This window comes from Gadus chalcogrammus, chromosome 15 (assembly GCF_026213295.1).
Source record: "Gadus chalcogrammus isolate NIFS_2021 chromosome 15, NIFS_Gcha_1.0, whole genome shotgun sequence".
Taxonomy (NCBI): Eukaryota; Metazoa; Chordata; class Actinopteri; order Gadiformes; family Gadidae; genus Gadus; species Gadus chalcogrammus.
Window position 1 is genome coordinate 23,266,187 of NC_079426.1, and position 9,736 is coordinate 23,275,922.

A 9,736-nucleotide genomic window follows, 5' to 3' on the forward strand; every position below is an offset into this window, starting at 1 on the left:
TTTATCGGGACTCATTTCCTTTGATGGAAAACATTGTAGTTTTGTCAATGAAGCTGACCTATTTGGAAATACTAGCTTCAAGGGCCCTTAGATCTAAAGCAGCAATAAGCTCATTTTGTGTTTTGTATTTGATAATGGCACACTTGTATTGTGTGTGCAGTACTTATGTAAGGGAGAGTCCCAAAAGTCAAGGTTTGCTCACACCAGACTAGGTTGGAGGGCAGCTTCAGCTGTGTTTGGTATGGACTCCATACATGATAATGGTTACCTTCTTCTCCTATTGGTCCTACACTCCTTGACACACACAGGACTTTAGAAGTACTTTAGTGTCTTGTTTGTTGTACACAGTTGATGACTAGTAGCCATCCCACGAGAAAGTGTCAAAGGAGAAGAGTTTAATCCATACCAGTCGCTCATTCTCTCGCTCGCTGTCGCTCTCCTGCTTTACTTATCCTCATGAATATCTGCACTAATAAAGGCCCCAACACTAAAGGCCCAGTGTTTAATAAGCCGGCCTTAAGGGAGCTGTGGTGTGAAGCTCTCGTGTATTTAGAGGGATTTGCACATGAAACCAGACAACCTGATTGGATCCCGTAGAAACCATTTGTAGACCCGTGAGGCCTGGCTCAACCCTTGTTTACTATGACGCAGACAAACACAGGGACACGCACACAGAGACGCACACGCACACACACACACACACACACACACACACGGACACAAACACACACAGGGACACACGGACACACAAACGGACACCAACACACACACAAACGGACACCAACACACACACAAACGGACACCAACACACACACACAGGGACACACACACACAAACACACACAGGGACACACACACAGGGACACACACACACACAAACACACACAGGGACACACACACACAGGGACACACACACACACACACACACACGCCGAGAGACACAGAGGGACACACACACACACACACACGCCGAGAGAGACGCAGATATGTGGTTGACAGGCGGCAACTACGGCATAAAACCTAACTAATGTTTCCACTTGTACTCTTCTTTGTTTCCCTTTATTCCAGGAGAGCTTTAAGTTTTACTCTGACAAGCTGAGGGAGAGTGTTAGCCAGTCCCAGGAGTGAAGAGTGAACATGAAGACCTCCGACCACACACACACCCTCTCACTTCTCCCCCCACTTGGTGATGTCTGTGTATTTTAGTTTTTTTATACAAGTTGTTTGAATTGAAATGTGAAAGATGGTGTTACTGTAGGATGTAAGCATCTGTCCTCTGATGATGGAATTGTTGAATATGTAAAACATGAAAGAGGGTATTTATGCTAATAAACATTGTGGTGAATCCGGTTCCCTGTTTGATTGTAGTTCATATAGTGAGTCTGTTAACCTCATTGTAATTATCCAAACCTCAGGTTTACAATGTCGCAGTTTCTGCATTCTAAAGGCTAGTTTATCTATTGTGTGACCTCTAAATATCCCATAGTTGAAATACTTAGGTACTGGTAAGTAGTGCGTACTCGTATCAATGAAAAGGCAATAAGTAATTTAAAACTTTGTAGCAAGGCCTGGGCCTAGACTAGCTGGATGCTGTTCTTGGAGATCAGATCTTTAAGATCTCTTTAAGATCAGAGGCTCTTTAAGATCCGCTCTTTAAAATCTCTTTAAGATCAGCCACTCTTCAATCCCCTGGGTAAGGCTTGTTTATTGTGTCTCCATGGAGATACAGGGAGTACGGTGTACCTGTTTTCATTGTCAACCTTCTTGAGGTCTAGTTGTACTTGTATTATAGTTTATCCATTATGTTACATAATTATTTAAGTATTATTCAATATTATTATATTGTTAAGAATTAAATGCCACAAAGCTTTTTAGGAAATGGCATCAATGGTTTTTCTGTTCCTTCTCATGTGATATCATTAAAAATAATAAAACTATGATTGGATGTATATGATCATTCCTACATGCTGTAGTGTAGAATAAAAATTAACTGGGACATTGGAGAAGGTGGATGTTATGTTTTTATTATACAGATGTATTCTGCCACTGGGGGAAAAACAAATGGTTACATAATCTGCAATCTATGAAGTTGCCACGAACACAAGCTCCTTCTGCTAAGTGTGACTTAAGAAATCTGCTCGGCTTTCACTTGCTCTCCATGCTGGCACACACATTGTTAAGCTTAATACCTTATAGATACAAAAATAAAAAGATTAAGCCTTTAGGAGAAAAAAAGGATTGAAAATGGTACAAGCTAAAGCCACAGATGGATATCTTCCAAACCCTAATCACTTGCCAAGACAACAAGAGGCTCAATCTCTAAATGACACTGATAGCCTTAACCAGCAGCAGTACTCTGCTGACACCCATCGGTTGACAGCGGTACTGCAGCCAACGCTGATGGAACCTGTGATCTGATTTGAACTTGAAATGCATTGCAAGAGTGCGAAATAAGTTGAATGAGTTTCATTAATTGACAATAACCAAAACAGACAAAGATAAATGTAGTTCAAAAGAAAATTAGACACATTTTGGTCTATCCGAAAGAAAAAAAAGATAGAATTGTCCTAAGCATCACAATCGAGTTTTGTTCCTGACATTGTTTCCTAATTAAAATAATAAAATAAAATGAATAAGTGCAATGTTGAACCAGACTAGTCACATGCTGTTTGTTGATCCTTCACCAGTCCTGCGTTGACTTCTGTTTGATGAATCTGAGTGACAGGTAGTAGAGGAGGATGAAGGCCAGACAGACGGCCAGCAGCACCAGGTAGCAGGCGTACAAGGGGTACTGGTTCATGTTCATGGACTCCACCACCTGATCATCAGTCACAAGCACCTTTCTTTTGTAAGGATTTTGAATTTTCACACATTGTATTCTTGTTCTATGACATTTTATCGTCATTTACCTTTTTAAGCATCATTAAATAGTTAAGAAGATATGAACTGATTAGGCTGGTACTAAGTGTAAACCCTGACTAGGGCTGTAAGGTAACCGGTGTTGGCCTGCGGTCCCACTCACGTAAATGCCGTCGATGTTGAGGGAGAAGTTGCCGAGGGAGACGGGGTACATGTTTCCTTCAAACTGCACCAGCAGCATGCCCTGAAAGCCCCAGCGCATGAAGGAGGCATGAGACAGCCACGAGGCCCCTGGTAACACACGCACCCCCACACACACACACACACACACACACACACACACACACACACACACACACACACACACACACACACACACAGTCATGATTTGAGGTCTACATGTAGATCTTTGATTGTTTAATCAATCTTTGTATTTTTCTTTTGGAAGGTGCTACACAAATACGTATGTTTCTGCTGCTTTCTTCCTAAGTCATTATTAATATGTTTGTTGGTCGTTATTAGTCTTGTTGTGGGAAGGAAAGCCTAGCAGTCATGCTGCATATGATGTACGTATAAACACACAGGGTAAACAAAGAGTAAGATTCTGATTCTCTTGCTCGCTCTCTTTCTCTTGCTCTTGCTCTCTTTTTCGCTCTCTAGCTCTCTCGCTCTCTCTCCCTCTCTCCCTAGCCCCCTTGATCTTTTCTCCCTTTTCTGTTCTCCAACTCCTGTGATCATCACCAACACAGAGTTGAAGAAGGAGAGAAGAGAAGAGAAGAGAAGGAGGTGGAAGACGGTAGGAGGAAGAGGATGCGGAGGAGGCATTGAGTGAGAAGAAGAGAGGAGAGCTTGAGTGAGAGGAAGAGGGGGAGGAGACGCTGAGTGGGAGGAAGAGGAGGAGGAGGAGACGCTGAGTGAGAGTGAGAAGACCTGAAGACCATCGCGCCCCACCCCTTACCGAGCCACATGTTCTCCAGGTTGATGACGAAGCCCCCGGTGAGGTAGAAGATGGTGAAGAAGGCGTTGCCCATGAAGGCGGAGGTCTGTAGGGTGGGCAGCGACGCGGCCACGAACAGCGCCATGCAGCGGCTGCAGTACACCATGAGCCACACCAGCATGAAGCTGAGCAGGAAGCGGTCAGGGGCCGCGTTGAGCCCGGCCAGCCAGTAGATGGGCAGGCCGTAGACCAGCGTGAAGGCACAGTGCTCCGGGAGCTCGCCCAGCACCTGGAGGGAGGCAGACGTTATGAGGACCATACAGTGACGCAACGATAAAGATTAAAACAAAGGACACTGGCTTCATAGGACCATACAGAAACACAACGATATAGATTAAAACTAGAGACCCAGGCTTCATTAGGACCACACAGAGACAGAACTATAGAGATTAAACAGTTCAAACAAGGGACACAGGCTTCATTAGGACAATACAGAGACTAAACTATAGAAATGAAAGTGAACAAAGAATGTATAAATACAAAAAAAATCAATAAACTAAAGAAACTCCATAGCAAACAGCAGTTCACTGTCCTGGAATGGACACAGCAGCCTCCATAGCAACAGGTTGGTATGGAGAGAGAGATAGGCATTCAAATGAATGACCGGCTGATTTTCATTTTGCGTTTGTATGGCCTGAGATCAGATCACATCTAGATCGAGCCACATTCAAACAGTGCCAGTATCTGATCTGCAGACACCAGATGTGACCTTTTAGAATATTTACACTGCTTAGAAGCTGCCTGCTGTAAACGTATGCATTTAAATAGCCGTGTAATATTTGAAGCAAAACAGACCGATTGGGATGGAGGTCAGTTGCATTGGTTAGGAGTTGTCCGTCTAGCGAATCAATACTGCCCCCTGGTGGACAGATCTGTTTTGTTTTTTTGCCACCGGCTGGTGTTTTATCATTAGTTTGTGTTTTACCACTAGTTTGTGACTTGTTAGTGTCTTACCACTAGTTTGTGTCTTTCCACTAGTTAGCGTCTTACCACTAGTTAGTGTCTTTCCAAAGTTGGTTTCTTACCAATAGTTTGTGTCTTACCACTAGTTAGTGCCTTACCACTAGTTAGTGTCTTTCCAAAGTTTGTTTCTTACCAATAGTTTGTGTCTTACCACTAGTTAGTGTCTTTACATACTTTACATTTTGTCTGACCATTAGGTGATGTCTTACCTTGGCGAAGAAGTAAGAGGTGACAGAGTACAGCCCGTCCTCTAACTCATGATAGAGCATGGCTCTCTCTGTGTGACCTGAATGAAAATAGACGGTGATGTGTAAGGTAAAACAAATGAATACAAATAAAAGTCAATCATAAAAGTTATTGATTTACAGCCGGATAAGATTTGTTAGCCTGTGACATTGGAGCCGATTTCTTTATGACTTGACTTGACCTTGAACTCAGAACGAGTTTCATGCTGTTGGCTGGACTTCAGTGGACTCTGATTATGGCTCCACATGACTGATCAAAATATCAGGACCGATGTTCAAATGATATCATCTTTCATCTGACCACTGCAATCTATCACCTCCACTCCCAGCACCCCCTCTAACCCACTATTAACATACCTTTGTCAGAATGCTAACATGTCACTTTTGCGTCTTGGGTGCCGGCTTCATATCTGACTTCCCAAAACACGTATAAAGGCCAGGTGAAAAGGGGGTCTTATACGTGAATCATGAGATTGGATTCTCTTCTTTTATTCCATGGCCATCAATGCTTCTTGCTATGCTAATTGCTTCTCTATTCTCTTTTCATTTGGGAATTCAAAGCTTAACATTTTCCTTCTAGCCTAAACATACACTAAGATTTAATGGTGGTCTCCCATTGGTGCGTTCTAGGTCCCAGTGTTCCTATTGGCTCACATTTGGCTATGACGTCCAGCACCACAGCGAATGGGGTGAGAGCTCCGATCATGTAGAGGAGGGCCACGGTGTCCTGGATGGACAGGCGCTCTGGCCCCAACCCATAGTAGAGGCAACCAACCAGCAGGGACATGAGCAGGGCCTCCAAGCCGTGAACCAATAGGGTGACCAGGTCTCGGAAGTCATTGTACATGTGGCGTCTGTGGATGGGAGAAAGCCTGTTAAGGCCTGTGTGCGTGTGTTTGTGCGTTTGCATGTGCGTGTGTGTGTGTGTCTGTGACCGTGTGTGTGTGTGTGTGTGTGTGTGTGTGTGTGCCTGTGTGTGTGCCTGTGTGTGTGTGTGGTTGGTCTTTGAGCGTGCTTGTGTGTTTGTGTGTGTGTGTGTGTGTGTGTGTGTGTGTGTGTGTGTGTGTGTGTGTGTTTTTGTGTGTGTGTGTGTGTGTGTGTGTGTGTGTGTGTGTGTGTGTGTGTGTGTGTGTGTGTGTGTGTGTGTGTGTGTGTGTGTGTGTGTGTGTGTGTGCATGTGCGTGTGTGTTCAGCCTGCCTGATCAGCACAGTGAACTGATGCAGTCTGCCGGGCAGGTGGTCTTTATGCTTTCCGACGGTGACAACCTCTGTTCCGTTTCCTGCAGCGACCGGCAGGGAGCTGGAGAAGAGGAGAGGACTTAAGGAGATCATAAACACATTACATTAATAAGTGTAAATGAGGAGCACAACGGTAACCATCCAAATAAAATCTGAGTAGTTAACCAATGGCCGCTCTGAGATCAGGATGATCTCACAAGGCCAGCTGAATGCCCTTCATCCCCCCACCTGGTGCTGACTCCACCCACCTATCCCACCTGGTGCTGGCTCCACCCCCCTATCCCACCTGGTGCTGGCTCCACCCCCCTATCCCACCTGGTGCTGACTCCACCCCCCTATCCCACCTGGTGCTGACTCCACCCCCCTATCCCACCTGGTGCTGGCTCCACCCCCCCTCCCTGGTGCTGGCTCCACCCCCCTCCCTGGTGCTGGCTCCACCCCCTGGTGCTGGCTCCGCCCCCTATCCCACCTGGTGCTGGCTCAACCCCCCCTCCCTGGTGCTGGCTCCATCCCCCTAGCCGACCTGCTGCTGGCTCCGCCCCCCTATCCCATCTTGTGCTGGCTCCATCCCCCTCCCTGGTGCTGGCTCCACCCCCCTAGTCCAACTTGTGCTGGCTCCACCCCCGTAGCCCACCTGGTGCTTGCCGCTGCAGAAGGGCTCCACATGTAGTCCTCAGAGGCCTGGACCTTCTCTTGGAACTGCAGGGCCAGGGTCCTGGCCCGCTCCACACAGCGCGCCTCCTGGTCGGGGCTGCGGCGATCGATGCTGATCAGATCCACTACACACAACACACACACACACACACACACACACACACACACACACACACACACACACACACACACACACACACACACACACACACACACACACACACAAACATATGGTATTAATATTTATGTGATGTGTCCTGTGTTTTGGAACTATGGACACTGTTGCATCCATGTCTCTCTCTTCTCTCTGCTCACTTTCAAGATTTTTCCTCATTCCCTTCCCCCACACTGTCCCTTCTCCTTCTCTTCTCCCTCCCCTCCTCCTCCTCCTCCTCTACTATTTCCCCTCCCCCTCTCTCCTCCTCTCCTTCCTCCTCCTCTCGTCCCTCCCCTCTTCCTCCTCCCCCTCCCATTCTCTCCCCCCTCCCCCCTCCCCTCCTTCCCATCTGCCTCCTTCCCTCACTCCTCCCCTCCATCCCCTTCCTCCTCCCCTCTCCTCCTCTCCTCTCCTCTCCCTGCCCACTCGTCCTCTCCCTCAACCCTCCCCCTCCCTCCCCTCCCTCCTCTCCTCCCCCTCCTCCCCTTTCTCCTCTCCCACCCCCCTCCTCCCCTCCCTCCCCTTCCTCCTCTCCTCTCCCTCCCCCCCTGCCCTCCCCGTCCCCCCATTACTCCTCTCCCTCCCCTCCTTGCCCTGCCCTTCCTCCTCTCCTCTCCCTCCCCCCTGCCCTCCCCCTTCCCCTCCTCCCCTTACTCCTCTCCCTCCCCTCCTTGCCCTGCCCTTCCTCCTCTCCTCTCCCTCCCCCCCTGCCCTCCCCCTTCCCCTCCTCCCCTTACTCCTCTCCCTCCCCTCCTTGCCCTGCCCTTCCTCCTCTCCTCTCCCTCCCCCCCTGCCCTCCCCCTCCCCCTCCTCCCCTTTCTCCTCTCCCTCCCCTTCTTACCCTGCTCTTCCTCCTTTCCTCTCCCTCCCCTCCCTCCCCTCGTCTCCCTCCCCTCCTTGCCCTTGCCCCTTCTCCCCTCCCTCCTCTCCCTCTCTCTCACCGTAGAAGTCGGAGGGGTTGCAGTAGCGGGGGCAGGGGTGTCCCAGGGCGGTGAAGTAGGGCACCATGTCCCGAGCCGCCCCGCAGTACGCGGCCGAGCCCGACGACAGCAGCACCACCAGGTCAAAGAGCTGGAAGATGTCCGAGCGGGGCTGGTGGACCGACAGCAGCACCAGCCGGTTCCCCCGGGCCAGGCGGGACAAGGTGAGCACCAGGTTGTGGGCGGTGAAACTGTCCAGGCCAGAGGTGGGCTCGTCCAGGATCAGGATGCCTGATGGGAAGGGAGCACATCACAGGGCTTCAGATCCCAGAGAGGACACTCAGGCTCAGGTTTCTTTCATTTCCACACAGCTAGGGTGGTGGCAAACATCAGTAAAGGAGGAACACAGCAAATATAAGAACAGTGAAAAACCAGGTTGGTAAAGGGCAGTGTTAAACGGGATAGTGAAGTGCGTGGTGCATTTATTGCCAGTTAAGTTTGATGAGTTAAAACTGTGTTTATTTAAAGTTTGGAGGGCTATGGGTAAAAATCTATATCCATCGGTCATTTGGTGCTGAAGCACAACGTACTGCACAGTCGTAGAAAAATAGATCAACCAATCTCAATGGATGTTTGAATGTTCCTCTCACCAGGGTTCCACAGCAGCTGAACAGCTATGCTGACCCTCCTTCGCTCCCCCCCTGAGACCCCCCTCACAAAGCTGTTGCCCACCCTGGTGTGGGCACACTGTCGCAACCGCAGCTCGGCGATGACATCGTCAACCTGGGACAGAAGATGGCCTGAAGTGATTACACCCATATATGTATTTATATATACATACCAGTCAATTTCAAATGTGTTGGTGTGAAGAAGAGGTCACCTCACCTTACAAGTGCACATCTAGACAAGGCAATGATATAAATTTAAACCTTGGAATACTAATGTATTGATAAGGCCAATGCATTTCATTGTTATTACTTTAGTAAGTCAATGTGTGTTGGAAATGACTGGCATCTTAAAATCACTCGGTGTTCTCTGAACAAACAAAAGGAAAAGGGGATCTTCAGTTTCCCAGTAAATGAATAAAATAGGATCTAATATTAAATGTTTACACAAATACTGGATTAATTTCTCTAGATTATCTACTAGATACACCCTCTTCTGAGTACTACACTGTATCCATCAAATGTTCATAATTATCGTCATGTGTATTTATTATAGATGTATTCTGTAATTTGGGCTCAGAGACAAACCACCTCCTCCTCCTGCTCCTCCTCCTCCTACTCCTCCTGCTCCTGCTCCTCCTCCTCCTCCTCCTCCTCCTCCTCCTGCTCCTCCTGCTCCTCCTCCTCCTCCTCCTCCTCCTCCTCCTCCTCCTCCTCTATCATCCTCCTCCTCCTCCTCCTCCTCCTCCTCCTCCTCCTCCTCCTCCTCCTCCTCCTCTATCATCCTCCTCCTCCTCCTCCTCCTCCTCCTCCTCCTCCTCCTCCTCCTCCTCCTCCTCCTCCCCCTCCTCCTCCTCCTCCTCCTCCTCCTCCTCCTCCTCCTCCTCCTCCTCTATCCTCCTCCTCCTCCTCCTCCTCCTCCTCCTCCTCCTCCTCCTCCTCCTCCTCCTCCTCCTCCTCCTCCTCCCCCCCGGTGTGCTTACCCTCTGGTCCCTCTGCGCCTGGCTGAAGTGCGTGGGCAGCCTGAGTCTGGCCACG

General features: G+C 48.7%; 2 protein-coding genes across 2 annotated transcripts in view; one reads left to right on the plus strand and one right to left on the minus strand.

Annotated features, from left to right (window-relative positions):
- The window catches only part of lrpprc (leucine-rich pentatricopeptide repeat containing), a 64,892-nt gene extending 62,838 nt beyond the window's left edge, over positions 1 to 2,054 (plus strand). The window contains exon 38 of the mRNA XM_056609810.1: positions 1,068 to 2,054. Coding sequence (XP_056465785.1) covers positions 1,068 to 1,127 — 60 coding nt within the window. The 3' untranslated portion in view covers positions 1,128 to 2,054. The remainder of the gene's footprint in view (positions 1 to 1,067) is intronic.
- The window catches only part of abcg8 (ATP-binding cassette, sub-family G (WHITE), member 8), an 11,454-nt gene continuing 3,686 nt past the window's right edge, over positions 1,969 to 9,736 (minus strand). The window contains exons 4-13 of the mRNA XM_056609812.1: positions 9,682 to 9,736; positions 8,684 to 8,816; positions 8,055 to 8,324; positions 6,937 to 7,081; positions 6,262 to 6,363; positions 5,718 to 5,917; positions 5,028 to 5,104; positions 3,817 to 4,084; positions 3,022 to 3,149; positions 1,969 to 2,817 (exon numbers count right to left, since the gene is read on the minus strand). The exon at positions 9,682 to 9,736 is cut by the window's right edge and continues 184 nt beyond it. Coding sequence (XP_056465787.1) covers positions 2,680 to 2,817; positions 3,022 to 3,149; positions 3,817 to 4,084; positions 5,028 to 5,104; positions 5,718 to 5,917; positions 6,262 to 6,363; positions 6,937 to 7,081; positions 8,055 to 8,324; positions 8,684 to 8,816; positions 9,682 to 9,736 — 1,516 coding nt within the window. The 3' untranslated portion in view covers positions 1,969 to 2,679. The remainder of the gene's footprint in view (positions 2,818 to 3,021; positions 3,150 to 3,816; positions 4,085 to 5,027; positions 5,105 to 5,717; positions 5,918 to 6,261; positions 6,364 to 6,936; positions 7,082 to 8,054; positions 8,325 to 8,683; positions 8,817 to 9,681) is intronic.